Source organism: Stigmatopora nigra, chromosome 16 (genome assembly GCF_051989575.1).
Source record: "Stigmatopora nigra isolate UIUO_SnigA chromosome 16, RoL_Snig_1.1, whole genome shotgun sequence".
Taxonomy (NCBI): domain Eukaryota; kingdom Metazoa; phylum Chordata; class Actinopteri; order Syngnathiformes; family Syngnathidae; genus Stigmatopora; species Stigmatopora nigra.
This window is the reverse complement of record NC_135523.1, coordinates 2,996,981-3,013,157: the sequence shown is the minus strand read 5'-3', so window position 1 is coordinate 3,013,157 and position 16,177 is coordinate 2,996,981. Positions and strand designations below refer to the sequence as shown.

The window sequence follows — 16,177 nt, the reverse complement described above, 5'->3', positions numbered from 1 at the left end:
GGTCCCTGTCAATCAATTGCAGACTGAACGCTGATAGGTCAGACAAAACCATAACAAAGTAGCCCGGCCATTGTTTACAAATGCATTTATTGCTATTACTGTTTAATACTGTGTTGGCTTGAAAAAATACACTTTGCATTACATTCAAACTTTAGATACATTTGAGTGAGCGACGTTTAAAAGTTGTTCAACGTGGAATACAATATTACTCACTGTGGCAAATATATATAAAAATTGAAAACAAATAGCTGCCCTGTTAAAAGTCAAAACAATGCATTTATGGTTACATAAAACAGGCTAATGCTAGGATACAATGTTTTTGCTAAGGATGATATTCATGGTTTTATTTGAGAACGCGCAGTAAAGGTCGTTTCCTTTATTTGTCACTAGCGCTAAACCACTTGTTTCTCACTGTCCTCCGCCTTTTATTTTTTCCCCCGACGGCGCCTCGTTCTCGGGGGCGAAAGCAGAAGCGTCCAAAATGGATGACGCATTGTGGTATTCGCTAGTTTCGTGGCTGATGGTGTTCTGATAGAGCTGAAACAAGAAAGTCCTATGTCAGGGGAAGCGAGAATCATAGGTTAGAAACCGGGGTACCTTCTCCTCGCTGTCCGTCAGATGCTCCGACATAAAGGCCACCAATTTGGAGAAAGACGGACGATTTCCAGGTTCCGAAGCCCAGCACTTGCACATAATCCCGTAACTGGAAAAGGAAATATGAAGTCCGGGGGGACGTTTAGCTTTAAAAGTTTGCGCTACTTACACAGACTCGTCGGCGTAGTAAGGACAGTCCATCTTGAATCCGTTTTGAATCATGGTGTAGAAGCCCTGGTCCACCTTCACCCCCGGGTACGGGGTGACGCCCAGGGAGAAAATTTCCCACAGGAGAATACCATACGCCCAAACGTCACTTTTCACGGTGTAGGTGCCATGGAAGATGCTTTCCGGCGCCATCCACTTGACGGGCAAACGAGCCTGTCGAAAAAGAATCCTTGCGTCGAGAAGGGAGAGAGAAAAAAAAAATTCACGGGAACTTTACGTTTCCCCTAACGACGTAGTTGGAGTCATTGTCGACGTCCCGAGCCAATCCAAAGTCGCCGATCTTGGCTAGTCGGCCTTTGGTTACCAAGACGTTGCGAGCCGCCAGGTCACGGTGGATACACTGCCGAACAAAATGAGGATGAGGGAATCCGTCCGTGGATTGGGCGGACGTCGACTTACGTTTTTAGCGGAGAGGAAGTTCATGCCTTCAGCTACTTGGACGGCAAAGCTCAAGAGGTCGTCAAAGGTCAGGGCTCGCAGGTCGTCGGCGCCGGTTTCCTCGTCATTGTCGCTTTCTCCGTCTAGCAAATTGGCTAATGTTAGCATCCGGGTTGGTTTGAATACTCGGGTAGCTACCTTCGAGATGGTCCGAGTCTTGGAGGAGAGATTGCTCATCTGGACTTTTGCTAGAGATGGATTGCATGGGGATGTACGTCTCTAGGCCGCTTTCCTGCAGACTACAAATGTTGGAGTTATTCTGTAATACTGTTATATATGTATATGTTGCTGAGTGATCGCTATCCAACAACCTCCGTGATTACTCGCCAGCTCAAAAAAATAGTACACCAAATAGTTTTCTAAAGTCCCTACATGGGAGAGCTTTTCCCCGGCGCCATGTTGTTGTAAATTCCGCCGTTGCGGTCCTTGGCGACGGCGTCCTTTGCTGACTTGTGGTAGCGTTCGCCGCTACTTTTCAGATAGTTGAGCAAATCTCCATGGCAACAGTATTGAAAAATCAGATAAACAGGACCTGTTTGAGAAAAAAGGGACATTCCTGAATTTGTCGGGAAAAGAATAAACTTGATGGATGTACCGGATTCGGTGCACGCTCCGAGCAAGTTCACGACATTGACATGGTGACCGACGTGTGTTAGCATCTTTAGCTCGGACATCAAGGCTTCCTTCTCCACTGCTTGGTGTTTTTCTACGAACAACCAAAATTTCCCATCATATTGGCTCCTTCAAACCCAGACGTCCCCTTCACTGACCTTTAAGCATCTTCACGGCCACTTGCCGCGACACCCCGGCCTTCCCCATGCCGTGTGCCGTGGCCCGGACCACCGTACCAAACGCCCCGGAGCCCAATTCTTTACCTGAGGAGCACAAAAAAATCGTTAGAATTGAGCGAAAACGAGGCGGACGATGGCGAATGCCAACCTAATTCCAAATTCTCCCTGGGAAACTCCCATTTGCGATCATACTCAAAGTCCTTGAAGTTAATGTAGATGTAGTCGTTATCGTTGGGGCCCACCATTTGGATCATGCATAGTTGGGGTTGGTACTGCGGTTTCTGTTGGACATTTTATCGTTGTCTTTGTTGTTGTTTGACGATTGACGAGTCTTACCTTCTTTTTAATGTGGTAAGTAAGTGCCAGAGTGACGGTAAGCAAAGCCACGATGAGAACCACACTGATGACTTTTAACATGTAGATGTTTTTGTCTTCTTTGGGAAACCCTGAAAATAATTCTGCGTTTTTATCCATTTTCTCAACATTCAGATTCTTTCCATACAAACCTGCGGAGCCCAGTGGCAACGACGAAAAATGCACGGGATATGGAGGCGAACACCAAGAGCCCACCAAGTTGACCAAACAAAACTTGAAGTATTTTTCATCTGGAAAATCCGTCCTCACGAAGCTCTCTATGGTCTTCATGCAGAGTTGGTCCGAGTCGGCTTGCCACGTTTCGGAGACCTCCGTCCAGGTGGAGTGACCCCAACAGCTGTGATTGGATGGACGTAAAGGATGCAGAAAATGGCGGTACGTTCCGAATGATTAACCTGTACCTGTCGTTCCCGGGTAAACAAGACATCCAGGTGTAATTGGCTGGAACGGAGTTGACGGTCCGAATGCCGATGCTGTCGTTTTGCCTGCCGATCAATTGGAAACTGGGTTCGTCTGCACAAAAGGGAGGACGAAACTGTTTCTGTGACCAGCAATTGATGTATTTTTGGGCTCCAAACTGTCTTACCCACAACACAAACGGAAACAAATTGGCTTTGTGTTTGTCCACCCGCCTTGATGCTTAATTTATATTCTCCCGATTTGATTCCATGACAAAGCTTCACCGTCCTAAAAAGAAGAGGATTTGTTCATTTTTTTGATTTATGTTTTTGGTTTATTTTTTGGTTCATGTTTTTGGTTCATTTTTTGGTTCATTTTCTTGGTCCATTTTTTTGGTTCATTTTTTTTTGGTTCATTTTTTTTGGTTCATTCTTTTGGTTCATTTTTTTGTTCATGTTTTTGGTCCATTCTTTTGGTTCATGTTTTTTTGGTTAATTTTTTTGGTTCATTTTTTTGGTTCATTTTTTTATTCACTTTTTGATTCTTTTTTTTTTAGGTATCTCCATACCTTTGCTTGGCGACCCAGTCCTCTGTGACGCATTTCCACGTCACCCCATCCGGACCTTCCCACTCGCAGGATTCCAAGGTAGGATGATAGAAGATGGCGGCTTCCAAACACGCTCCCGCCACATCCCGAGCCAGCACAATTTTTCTGGGATCCAGCCACACCTCCAGAAATCCTTCCGCTGAGTAATTCACTCCAAAACTTAATGAAAATCTCTCAAATTTCCCCAGAACGGCTCCGTCGTCCCAACCCACCCGAGACGCCGACGTGGACCAACTTGGACACATTTCCCCGATTCCTGCAGGCGTACGTGCCATTGTGGGCGGCGGTCAACGAGTCCACGAACAGGTAAGCCATGGCGTTCGCTCCATGCGTGTCGTTTTTGATGCACATCTGGTGGAAAAGTAGAAACGGAATGCCTAAATGCTTCGGTTGGGGTTTAACTGAGGACGGTTCCGCACCTCTTTGGCTTTGGCGGAGCACTTGAAATCATTGGACGTCAATTCCAGGCCGTCTTTTTCCCAGATCACCCATTGGAGGTCTTCACGTTTGGTCCTGCAACGAAGCAAAAGAGCCTGGCCGGGACTTTTGATCACATTGGAGACTTGGTCTTCACTCTCCAGGTCGCCGTCCAAACCTCAAAATGTCCCCAGGTAGGATTTAATATCAGATTTTTGTGACCCAAAACACAATGTAGGTTTTGTTACCGTAATCGTATAATTGGGAGCACTCCCGGCCTTGAGAGTTATTGGCGCAACACACCACCATGTTGTTTTTTAACTTAACACTTTCAATGGAGATCTGATTTTTATCCACTGTTTCTTTTCCCTTTTTGCCTCTGTCCAAAAAAAAAAAAAAAAAAAAAAAAGTCATCATTTGACCGGAATTGAGAGGATGTCGTTTTAAAAACGTACCCAGGCCAACTTAGAGTGGGTTTTGGAATCCCTTGGGATTCACATTGAAAATGAGGGGAACTCATGCGGACATTGAAGCGGATCAGCGTCAGATGGGGGACAGTGGGACGTTCTGAACGTGGAAATAAAAGTCGGGTTGAGAAAATCGGCGGATATACAGCGGCGAAAAGTGGCGAGTACTCACTGGTGACGACCCGCAGAGAAAAGTTCAACGAGAAGCCGCTACCGCACTGTAAAACGTATTCGCCAGAATCGGACTCGGAAAGGACCGGCGGGGTCATCGAGGGGCTGCAAAAGTTCAAATTAGAAACACAAATGGACCGAATGACTAGCATTTATGTACATATCAATAAGTTTATATGAGAATTATTTGCTTTCCCTTAAGTAGAGTTTCTAATAGCTAGTTTTAAAAAAGTAGTTACATCATTTGATTCAAGTGAATGTAATACTACGTTCAACTGCTACAATTAAATTAAAATTACACAGTGCCATTTGAAGACATTATAATTTTTTTAGTGCATACAAAGTTGAAGCTTTAGTTATCACAGTACGAATATACCTAGTATATCAAAATACACGCTGTACTGCATACGTAACATACTCAGTTTCTCTAAATTTGTCCACAATTAACTCCAGCCATCCACTTGCAGGAAAAACAAACGTTTGAGACCTACATGGTGAGCACGGCGACCAATCCTTGACTCAAACTGCAGTTGTGGAGACCATCAGTGGAGATGAGCAGCGTCCTGCCTGCATCTACCTCCAGATACGCTGGAAACGATGCATTCGGGTGCTTTGCTGGATGAAAACACTCCACCTGGAAAGCAAATTGATGGAAGACACAAGTGAAAAAAAAAGGTAAAAAACATTTCGTACCTCTCGACTGGATTGGCAGGTGTTCTCAAGCGCGACCAATCCATGGCAGCCACGAAAAAACACTACACACAGCAGCACACCTAAAATAGTAAACATGAGTCCGTCATTCCATGTGTAGTTGTAGTTTCAAATACTTTTAAAAACGGCCCAATCACCCGCAATCATTTGTCCCAAGATGAGCATCAGTCTGTCTGCGTCTTTGACATTGAAACTTCTAAGGTGGAGTGGTGTTTTTTTTTTTTTTCAAATTTAATAAAGGGGAAGAAGTCACTTGGCCATCTGATAAATCTTCTACTTCCCACTTTAGTGTTCCGAAAACTACATCCGAGCGGTGCTTATGTCCTGTGCACTTGCTCTTTATTATTATTTTGTACTATATTTATGGTCCGAGTACTTCAGTCCAAGGATACGTCATTTGGGACTAATAATGAATTTTTTGAATCATTTATGTACGCACGACCACAATAACTACGTCTTTGTGTTCATAAACCGGTATACTACATATAAACTATTACTGAATTGAGTTTGAATTTTACATCATTTTGAATGCTTATGTTTTTCTAACTCATAATTGATTTTGGTGACCTTTTGACCTTATTTCAGGTGCTGAGGGGGGCTAGTTTTTCAAACAAATGTATTGTAATGTAATATATTTATGACACACTCCAAATCAGCTTGCCAACAATAAATGCATACATAAGCCAATATCCATTCTGTTAGCTAGCACACCAATGTTTATTTTAAATGTAAGTGGGCTAATAAGCATTTTAGCCCTCCAAAAAACTTTATTGATTTAAGTGAAAATACTCAAATGTAAAGGAAATATTATAATGCATATTGATCTGTTAAACTCCTAATATTGCTAGAAATGGCTTTGATTTGCAATGTTTTGAATCAACTTTATTAAAAACAATTCCTTGCAAAACAGTAGAGTGGTTTACCCACAATGCATCGCGGCTCGCAAGCAGAGCTGGGCAGGCAGCCTGCCAGTGAGCAAAAACAACAAGAGGCTAGCTGCACTTTTCCTTCTTTGATATATTAGCAAAGAAAAACGTCCGCATGGACGGCGACCCCCGCGATCGCTGCTCCGCGTGTGCGATGATCTAAATCGGCAAGGTGAACATGCACCCCAGCGTGATGACGTGAGTACCGCGGGGCTATTTTGAAGTGGTCCCGATGCCACGATATTAGTCTGCGGAAAGGCAGGGGAAGCGGGGGTTGTTTGCAAGCTAGCCGAGCCCCGGCTAGCTCGCTGGCTCCGTGCGCCTCTCGATGTTCGAGTGTTTTCCGGCAGCAACGGCGGCGGCGGCGTTGGCGCCATGAACAGCGGACTCCCAGCTTCGGCCGCTCCGCTTGGGGGTGTCGGGATACCCAACGTCAAGGTGAAGTTCTGCCGATACTACGCGAAAGACAAAACGTGCTTCTATGGAGACGAGTGCCAGTTCCTGCACGAAGATCCGTCCATGGCTAGCCTCAGCCCCGTCCCGTTGTCTCTGTCCGGAGGCGGCGGGACGCCAGGAGGGTACTCCCTCGGCGGTTCCGCGGCCTCCTGCCCCGGAGGAGCAGCGGGGACCGGCGTACCCAAGAAGAGCGAAGCCATGGGGCCACAGGGGACATCTTTGGACGGATCTTTGCTAGCCAGTGAGTACCACTTTTACTTCAGAGCCGGGACCTCACTTGGGCCATAAGCCGACTTTAAGGGGACCTCGCTCGGGATTGACTGAAAATTGAGCGCGGGGATTTGGCGCGGCCTCGGGCTCTTCCGAACAAATTGGAGCACGGCGGGCCGTCACCTGCCATTTGGCGGGGACATTTACTCCGGCTTAGAGCTCACCGGGGGTCTTCTTAACACTGACGTGACCGTTGTTGTGGAAATGAAGCTGTAATAATAGCCTGTTGCCGCTCACGCCATGGCGGCCTGGTTGTCTGACAGCTGCCAGTGGACAGAAAACACTCAACGTCAGCCCCCGTGTTGCTTTTAAACGGCCACTTTGAGATTAATTTCCCTTCAATTATGTTCACTGTAAAAATCGAATAAAAGTATAATAAACACCTTCAGCGTTTTATTGTATATAGTTTGTTTGTTTACACAGCGTCGGGGAAGTGTAGCTGTGTTGCTATAACGTAGCTAACCTAGCCCTCCACGCGGTAGTGTTTTTGTTTGTACATTCCCATTTTCGCTCGTCCAAATAAAGTGAAGAGTGATTTAGCGTCAGAAGTAACGGTTATTTAAACTGTCAAATGACTAAACGGTTAAGATTGGTGTCGTTTATCATCACGCTCACTTGCGCTCGTGGAATTGTTTACATTCTTTTTAATCGAGCCTTGTGCTTGGTTACGCTTACGTTAGAACGGTTGCTCGACTTTGCAGCATTCAAGTGAATAAAATGCTCCGTTTCTGCCTTTTTACAGTTCCTGGGATGGAGGGTGCGAGTCTGAATGATGCCAACCTCACCAACTCCTACTTCAGCAGCAGTTTCATTGGAGTGAATGGTTTTGGTAGTCCTACCGAGTCCAAATACTCCATGATGCAGGTATTCTAATGTACAGATAAACCCTCACCTGATCCGTGGACCCCCCAAAAACAAAACCCTTGTCTTGACCGACTTTCTCTGACTTTTATAGCGAATTACAACCAGCAGCAGCTCCCCAAGTCTGCTCAACGATGGTGCTAAGAATTTCAGCCACGGCACTCACGGTAAAACCAACTTTGCCCTATTATTTCATATTCATTATATTAAATTTTGCATATTCCGTCATGTAGATCCCGTCAACTCTCCGAGTTCGTCGCTGTTCAGCGATTTTGGTGCTCTGGGAATTTCCCAACGGAGAAAAGTGAGTAAAAATGATGGATGTTTGACTTCAGAATTTTTGTGTAACCCTCAATTATTTTCCTTAAGGCACCCAACCCGACCGCAAGCGAGTTCATCCCTAAAGGAGCTCCGCGAATGACCACCATGGCTCCATCTTCTGTCCAGGCCTTCCCCTCGCCTCTCTTTGCCCACCCGGGCCTCAGCAGCTCCACTGCGGCATCTCTAGTTCCAGGTGCCGCCTATTATTGATGTCTATCTATTTGAAAAGTCATCCTTCTAAACAGCCCGCAACGATCCCATTCCAGGAATGTCTTTATCGGCGGGCTCGTCTCCCCTTCACTCGCCAAAAATCACCCCGCACACCTCGCCCGCCCCACGCCGCCGCAGCCACACGCCCAACCCGGTCAACTACATGGTGCCCACTTCGGCGGCTGACCAAAGCGGACACATCATTCAGAAGGAGACGGTCGGGGGGACCACCTACTTCTTCACAGACAACACCCCTGCGCCAATGGCCGGAATGGTATGTGCTTTTTATTTTTGTTTTGAAACTTGTCTCTTAGTCATAGTCTGTCTGGTTCTCCCTCAAAGTTTTCATTTCTCGATTAATAGGAAGCGGATTTCTTTTTTTCTGGCGGCAGGTGTTTCCTACATACCATATCTACCCCCCTACGGCACCCCACGTGGCCTACATGCAGCCCAAAGCCAATGCACCGTCTTTCTTCATGGCCGATGAACTACGACAGGTACCAACCCGTTTTTTTACCGTACCATGATGGTGTCAAACCTGTGGATCGTGGGCCGGAAGTTTGGTCAAACCGATCTAACACAAACAATGACTTACTGACGTCCTCCCTCAGGAGTTAATAAACAGGCACCTGATCACCATGGCTCAGATCGACCACTCTGAAAACACAGGTAGAGTTTTCGGATCCCAAAGCGCCAAAAATCCCAAAGGAAAAACCTCCATCTTGTTTATTTATTTTTTTTTTTTTTTGCAGATGTTCCTTCTGAAGTGGACAGCTACCACAGCCTATTTCCACTGGAGGTGTTGCCCCCACCCAACCGTATGCAGAAGACCAGCAACTTTAGCTACATAACGTCCTGCTACAAGGCAGTCAACAGCAAAGACGACCTGCCGTATTGCCTGAGGAGGATACACGGTGACCACTTCGCCTAATCGCACTGTAACCTGACTGGGTTTCCCCCAATTCTTCATAAATGGTGTAAAATGGTGGCATAAACAATAACAATATTTCAATCGAGCCTGGAGATAAGCTAAACGCTGACATTTTGTCAACATCACTTGGGCTGAATTGCATTGTATGTAGTACCACTGAAGTATTCTGGGGGAAAGCCTGCACTCTGTGTTGCATTAAACCCCGTGTTTTGTTGTCCTATTCAGGCTTCCGCTTGGTAAACACCAAATGCATGATGTTGGTGGACATGTGGAAGAAGATACAGCACTCCAATTCTGTCACTCTGAGGGAGGTCTTCACCACCAAGGCCTTTGGAGACCACTGTAAGTTGACAAGATTTCATTGAGGTCATGTTTTTTAGTATACAAAAGTAAATGCAGACCTTCCAAATGATTTATTTTAACTTGATATTTCTATTGTCATTTTTCCCATAAAGCATTGGTGTTCTCCTACGACTTCCACGCGGGTGCGGAAACCATGTTCAGCAGACATTTCAACGACCCGGGAGCTGACTCCTTTTTCACCAAGAGAAAGTGGGGTGAGTTTGCCTCCCTCTTAAAGTGGCCTTTTGATTTTTGATTTTCGCCAGCCGGCCACACTTGTTTTGATGACCTACTAGCTAGCGGGCGCTAATTAGGTCACTCGCTTAGACACTTCAATCCTATTAAAGCACGGATGTCTTTTGATGTGGAAACCAGCGGGAGCAGACAAAGTCAGGAGTGCTTAGTATTTTCGTTTCTTTATTTTTTTTTAATCCAAACGTGGTTGTAAGGAGGAAACTGTGGCTGAAAGCGATTAGAAGCAGGTGCGCTACGTCGTCGGGCTAAAGGGGAACGGAGTAGCCGACGTTGGCTCGCTAGTTGAAGTTAAAAAAATGGTCTGATATAATATAACTATATAAAAAAGTGCATCCGTTAACAGTACATATGAAACATAAACAGAAAAAAAGAACTTAAGTATTAACTTAACGCGTGCGTGCAGGACAACACGAAGCTCCACCGCCGCGACAGCATGCCGGCCTACTGCCCGAGTCGCTGATCTGGGCCTACATCGTCCAACTCAGCTCGGCCCTGCGCACCATCCACACGGCCGGATTGGCGTGCCGAGTTATGGACCCCAGCAAAATCCTCATCACGGGCAAAACTAGGTGGGTTATTGTTGTCTTACAAACATGGCAGTTGCGTCATACATCCACTAGAGGGAGATTTATAGTAATCTATAATGGAATAATGGAAAAATAGCAAAGTAGTGTCAGAAAACGAATGTTTTTTTTTAAATACTGTACTTATTATTCCCTCACCCGCAGGTTACGTGTGAACTGCGTCGGCGTGTTAGACGTCTTAACGTTTGATAACAGCCAGAGCAACCACTTGGCCCTGATGCCGCAATACCAGGTTTGGCGTCGCAAAGCTCGCTTTTACATTATAATTATTATTTTTAAATATATATTTTTATTTTTTTTCCAGCAAGCTGATTTGGTGCTGCTAGGAAAAGTGGTGCTAGCCCTGGCCTGCAACTCACCAGCCGGAATTCAGAGGGAGAACCTGCAGAAGGCCATGGAACTGGTGTCCATCAACTATTCGTCCGACCTGAAGAATCTCATACTGTGAGAAAATTAGGTCCGGTTTTGAAAGTGGCCATCGATAACCGATCTACGCCCACAGATATCTCCTGACGGAACAGTCCCGCCTGCGCAGCGTCAATGACATCATGCCCATGATTGGTGCACGCTTTTATACGCAACTCGACGCTTCGCAAATGAGGAATGATGTCATCGAGGAGGACTTGGCCAAGGTGACGCGCCGCTAAAGAAAAATGAACATGTATAGTAAGGGTTTATTCTTAAAAAATGGCCAAGTATAGCAAGGCTTTTTTTTAGCTTATGGGCCATATAATACATATAAGGTTTTTTTTTTAGCTTATGAGCCATATAATACATATAAGGGTTTTTTCTTAAACAAATGACCAAGTATAGTATGTTTTTAAGGCTTTTTCTCACATTTAAAAAAATGACCATGTACTACAGTAAGGCTTTTTTTTCGTAAATGGTAGTTTCTTAAATAACGATGAGATTTGTGCTTTTTCAGGAGGTGCAAAATGGCCGCCTCTTCCGCCTGTTGGCCAAACTGGGCACCATCAACGAGAGGCCCGAGTGAGTCGGCCACCCCCGTTGGTGCCGTTAGACCGCAGCCGCTAACGAGCCTTGTAAACAAACGGCAGGTTCCAGAAGGATCCCACCTGGTCGGAAACGGGTGACCGCTACCTACTCAAGCTATTCCGGGACCACCTCTTCCACCAGGTGACCGAATCGGGGACGCCGTGGATCGACCTGAGCCACATTGTCTCCTGCCTCAACAAAGTCAGTCCCTTTTTTGATCTAGCGTTGTTATTTAGAATTATTTTGTTCTTCCTTAAACGCCACATTTTTTTGGATTTTATTTGTCTAGCTGGACGCGGGCGGTCCAGAAAAGATCAGTCTAGTGTCGCGGGACGAAAAGAGCGTGCTGGTGGTGACGTACTCGGACCTGAAACGCTGCTTCGATAGCACCTTCCAGGAACTGCAGGCGGCGGCTTCTGGTAATTTGTAGCGGCGCCCCTTAGCGGCCCGCCGGGCGCACTACGGCGGCCGAGACATTTCAACATCAGCATTTTTAGCAAGAAAGGCCTCAGTCGCTTACACTGTCCAACCGGGAAGGCTTTTGTTTCCCCCTCCAAAGTGTATACATTTTTTTTAGTCTTTCCTAAAAAAAAACATAAAAAACAACAACAAAAAATACCTGCAAGCTGGAAAAAGATAAATCGTGGACGTGCAAGACAGAGAATCTTTTTTTTTTAATATTTGGGGGAACAAACCTATACAAACCTTATGGTTTATGAAGAAGTTTTTTCCTGCTTCTACCGTTTCTTTCTACCAACCACCATTTGTGTGTGGGGTGGGGGTTGATTTATCGGTAAATTGGGGGGGGGGTGACCTTTAATGGGAGGATGCACTAAGATTTAAAGAAAAATATTTGCGGGATTATTTTTTTATGTGAAAATGGACACGCGGTGTACAGAAAGACGCACACAAAGATGGACAATGAAGTGCAAGATTTTGAAATTTGGGCACCCGACTGAGGATAGGACAAACCACTGGGGTGGTACCCCGTTACTATGGTGACAAGATTACCCACCTTGTTTGGCAGCTGCCTCTTTATGGAATGAAATTTTTTTTTTGGGAGGGGGAGCTATTCTCTTTATTTCCCCAAAACTTTCTCATCTGTGGACCAATGCCAGCAGAAATGGACGACGCCCCCTTTTACTCCTTTCTACCATCCCAATGATTGAATGTGATTGGTCGCCGTAGGTCGGGATTGAAGAAGAGTATGGTTGGTTGGTGAGTGTGTTTAATCACGCACTGGTGAAAACCCTGGACACGTTTTTTTGAATGCGGTGCTTTTGAACCCCCGGACATAAATGCGCAGGCCGTTTTCTTCGCCCACTCCTCACACACAAACCACATCCATCCGTTAGTTTATTATTATTATTTTTTTGCCTCTTTTGTGTTACAATGTCTCAAACTTTGTAAAATTTGTGTGTACAGCAGTATTTTAATAAAGAATTACAAAAATTACTGGAGTAAATTGGGTAACTGTTAAACACCATAAGTCCTTATGCTTATTTATCATAAAACATTTTTTTAAAGTGACAGTCAGGCATATTTCTTGACCAAGTATAGTAAGGCATTTTATCACACCAAAAGAATCTCAATAAACATGACCGCCTATAATAAGCCATAATTTCTTCTTTTGAAATAAATGACCATTTATAAGGACCTATTAACACCTTGGTTGATTTAAATCTTTAGCACATTTGGCGCATGCGTATTAGCAAAATGTCAGGGGGAGTGCTCCCAGAAGTGTGACGTAATTCCGTTCAGGTGACTCATTAGACCGGAAACGGAAAAGCAGAATTCAAATTCAAACGGTCCTCGTCGACGCTCGTTCTCGATCCACCAACTTGTCATGGCTAATTCTCAAAGGTAAGAAATGTTGTCGTCTTCGATTGCATGTTTGTCCAAAATGTCGCTTTCGACTTGAAACTAGCCTTTTGATCATCGTTAATCTCGACGATCCGTTGTTTTTCAACTCGATGGCGCATCGTACCTGTTTTAATGGTAATGTTTTCCTTCACTTAGGCACGGACGACTTGCTGTCACGCTAAATGTAATAGTATACAAATGTTTTTAAACCGCCATCGAGTCCAAGTCAATAGATTTGGCGACTAGATTGACTTGGGTGTCCTAAAATAGTCCAAATCACCACATCAGATGTTCCGTGTCCGATCCGCATCGACCGGGAGAGGGCAAAATTCTGGGTCCATGCCACTTGGACATGGAACATCGTTTGTGGTGGCTGGAGGCCCCACCTTTGTTAAAATTAAAATAAAGCTGTTAAATGGTGTTTGCGCGTTGTAATGTTTGCTTGAGATGGGAAGACACAAGTGTGCAAGTTGGAGTGACCAGAAGACTTTCTGTGGTTTGTAGCCGGTGGCATGTCGATGAGTCTCTTCTAATGGTTTGCTGTGGCATGATTTTCTTTTTCAGGAAAAAGGGGACACAATGGTGAGCCAAGAAGATCATGGCAGTCTGGGTAAGTTGAGCCAAGTCATGTCTAATGGCTGCCATAAATGTTTGTCTTTCCCACACTTAGGTGGGGCCTGTTAATGGACTGCAATGGAGATCAAGAAGATATGCCAAGTACGGTAAATCAAATGAAGACAAGGTGGGCATATTTCATAGTATTTGGAGCTCAATCGTGTCTTAAATTGTCCTTATCATCCATATGTGGTGATATTTAAATAAGCTTAGCCGTAGATGGTGTTCCACGTCCAATTCCTGTCGATCGGGAGAGGGCAAAAATTCCGAGTCCACGGGGCTTGGACGTGGAGGTCCGTCTGTGGTGGGCAAACAATCCCATTGAGCATTAAAAAAGTAGATATATAAAGTGTGTTATTGGGATGACTTTAATAAATCTATTGGCCAAATGCCAATGTAGTTTTTCTTTTGTTCCTCACTTAGGTCTGCTGTGTTGGCCCCAATGTGGAGTGACCAGAAGAGTTCCTGGCATGCAGTGGTTTGTCGCCTAACGCATTTGAATTAGCTTTTATGTGCTAACATTCTTTATTTTTTTTCTTCTTTAGAAAGAGGAGGCGGATGGTGGCATCAAGAAGCTTGGTGGAAGAAAAGGCTGAAAACGACTCCATTTCTTTTGGACTGGTTTGGATATCTAACTTTACCTTTTTTAAAATTTAAGATGGCTGTCACTGCCGTAGATGGAGCTCCACGTCTCAACCCTGTCGGCTCGACGGTTGCCCTCTCCCGGTCGACAGCTTGGATGTGGAGTGACGTTTATGTCAGTGACATCTATAGTATTAATGGTATCACTTAAATTAGTACCAAATAAAGTAATGTAATGGATAGCCATAGCATTACATTGAATGTGTTATTTTGTCCAAATGATTTAATCCATGTTGTTGTTTTTTTTCCCTCATTTAGGTGAGATTGCTGAATTGTGGGTGACCTTGATGGAGTTCCAGAAGTTAAGTATAGTATTATCATTCATTTTAAGAGTAAATTGGGAGTACATTATAATAGTGTTGCTGTTACTGCTGTAGACGGTGCTTAATGTTTAGGTTGTTGTCGACCCATTTGATGCCCTCTCCCGGTTGACATGGTTTGGATATTAAGTGCTGCCTACAGTGGCTAATGGGCAATGCTAGCAAGTCAATATCTGTTCTTTAGAATGTTTAATTTAAAAAAAGTATGGGCAGGGAAATTTCAAATGAATGTGCCAATGTCTTTTAGACCATGTGACAGGTGGACTGGAGGACTAACTGTTTGAAGACTCTCTAATGGAGACGACTTGGAGGTCAGAAGAGGAAGCCATTTGCACTCTTGGAAAATGTGTCAGGTTGGACTATTCATGTTTGATGTGACTTTGGCCATGTAGGAAAAGAATGTTAAAATTAGAATAGATGTTTTGGGCTTTAAGGGTGGTTTTGTAGAGTACTGTTTACTAACCATTTAGAATTTTATTTTTTTAAAGATAATGTAATATAATTAACATTAAATGTAAGGATAATAGGCAAAGTGGTCTGTCAGATATGTGCATGCCGTCATCATCAATCAGGACGAATGTGATGACGTCTCGCATTCAAAGCGATTGTATGATGGCGGCTGTTATGTTGATGATGGATCCTTTGCTTGAAATAGCCAAAATACTCCAATAGAAATACTTGTATTCTCTAAATATTCTGTCTTCTTCAACATACTTTAGGAAAAACTATTATGTAATGTAGTTTAAAACTTATTTTAAAATAGAATAAAATACAATATTTTATTTTTAACATTATGATAGGCAAAAATTAGGTCTAATTTACCTTCTGATTAGAATAAATTCAAAATGGAAAGTACACATGCTACTCTACAATGTTAGTCTACTTATAATAGCAAAAGTCATTACTATATATGCACTTTTTTTTTTTTTACATGGCCAGAGATTGTATTGGATGTTATGTTAATGTCAAGTATTTGTTCAGCCATATAAAAAACAAAATTTCAGATGTTTTGTATTGCAAATTTCTATTTATTTATTTAAAAAAATGGAGTATCTTAAAACTGGTTGTGGTGTAAATTTATTTTATTTATAGTAAGGCTTTATTTCCGTAAAAAAACGACATAGTATAGTAAGGCTTTTTTTCTTAAAAAAAAGCGACATAGTATAGTAAGGCTTTATTTTCGTAAAAAATGACTTAGTATAGTAAAGCTTTATTTTCGTAAAATAAACACATAGTATAGTAAGCCTTTTTGTTCTTTAAAAAACGACATAATATAGTAAGGCTTTTTATCGCAAAAAAACAAAAGTATAGTAAGGCTTTTTATCGCCAAAAACGACATAGTATTGTAAGGCTTTTTTTCCACAAAAAAACGACATAGTATAGTAAG

At 43.7% G+C, this 16,177-nt stretch overlaps 2 protein-coding genes and 1 long non-coding RNA gene across 5 annotated transcripts; 2 read left to right on the top strand and 1 right to left on the bottom strand.

Moving 5' to 3' along the window:
- Nucleotides 1–94: 94 nt before the first annotated feature.
- On the bottom strand, nt 95–5,390 carry LOC144209843 (receptor-type tyrosine-protein kinase FLT3-like). The gene is made up of 23 exons (XM_077736378.1): nt 5,336–5,390; nt 5,181–5,260; nt 4,979–5,121; nt 4,489–4,592; nt 4,305–4,416; nt 4,098–4,228; nt 3,852–4,027; nt 3,645–3,783; nt 3,394–3,571; nt 3,013–3,113; nt 2,828–2,939; nt 2,558–2,763; nt 2,388–2,497; nt 2,200–2,332; nt 2,031–2,135; nt 1,856–1,966; nt 1,633–1,792; nt 1,399–1,499; nt 1,222–1,343; nt 1,040–1,162; nt 764–975; nt 598–703; nt 95–537 (listed from the first exon to the last, which is right to left on the bottom strand). The coding sequence occupies exons 1-23, from the start codon at nt 5,361–5,363 to the stop codon at nt 409–411; spliced, it is 2,922 nt and encodes a 973-aa protein (XP_077592504.1). The 5' UTR covers nt 5,364–5,390; the 3' UTR covers nt 95–408.
- Nucleotides 5,391–6,130: 740 nt separating this feature from the next.
- pan3 (poly(A) specific ribonuclease subunit PAN3) lies at nt 6,131–12,805 on the top strand. 2 transcript variants are annotated; one of them, XM_077736369.1, is made up of 19 exons: nt 6,132–6,322; nt 6,475–6,821; nt 7,593–7,714; nt 7,806–7,878; nt 7,945–8,015; nt 8,081–8,225; nt 8,299–8,516; nt 8,635–8,739; nt 8,854–8,911; nt 8,995–9,156; nt 9,399–9,515; nt 9,629–9,730; nt 10,174–10,339; nt 10,499–10,586; nt 10,659–10,798; nt 10,857–10,986; nt 11,280–11,344; nt 11,413–11,551; nt 11,640–12,805. In XM_077736369.1, exons 1-19 carry the CDS (start codon nt 6,303–6,305, stop codon nt 11,778–11,780), a joined length of 2,409 nt encoding a protein of 802 aa, XP_077592495.1. In that variant the 5' UTR covers nt 6,132–6,302; the 3' UTR covers nt 11,781–12,805. The 2 variants fall into 2 exon arrangements, with proteins under 2 accessions (XP_077592494.1, XP_077592495.1); XM_077736368.1 differs by having other exon boundaries at nt 6,131–6,322; nt 7,806–8,015.
- A 418-nt stretch (nt 12,806–13,223) lies between these two features.
- On the top strand, nt 13,224–15,853 carry LOC144209966 (uncharacterized). Of its 2 annotated transcripts, XR_013329289.1 has the most exons (4): nt 13,224–13,823; nt 13,884–13,955; nt 14,252–14,585; nt 14,729–15,853. It is a non-coding gene; the product is annotated as an uncharacterized LOC144209966 (long non-coding RNA). The 2 variants fall into 2 exon arrangements; XR_013329288.1 differs by having other exon boundaries at nt 14,252–15,853.
- Nucleotides 15,854–16,177: the final 324 nt, after the last annotated feature.

Coding starts and splice junctions, on each gene's coding strand:
- LOC144209843 (XM_077736378.1), bottom strand. CDS start 5,363: ATGCTCATCTTGGGACAAATGATTGCGG. Junction 3,784..3,851: donor GCTCCGCCAAAGCCAAAGAG/GTGCGGAACCGT, acceptor CTTTTCCACCAG/ATGTGCATCAAAAACGACAC. Junction 3,572..3,644: donor GGTCCACGTCGGCGTCTCGG/GTGGGTTGGGAC, acceptor TGAATTACTCAG/CGGAAGGATTTCTGGAGGTG.
- pan3 (XM_077736368.1), top strand. CDS start 6,303: ATGCACCCCAGCGTGATGAC. Junction 8,226..8,298: donor TGCGGCATCTCTAGTTCCAG/GTGCCGCCTATT, acceptor ATCCCATTCCAG/GAATGTCTTTATCGGCGGGC. Junction 10,340..10,498: donor CTCATCACGGGCAAAACTAG/GTGGGTTATTGT, acceptor CCTCACCCGCAG/GTTACGTGTGAACTGCGTCG.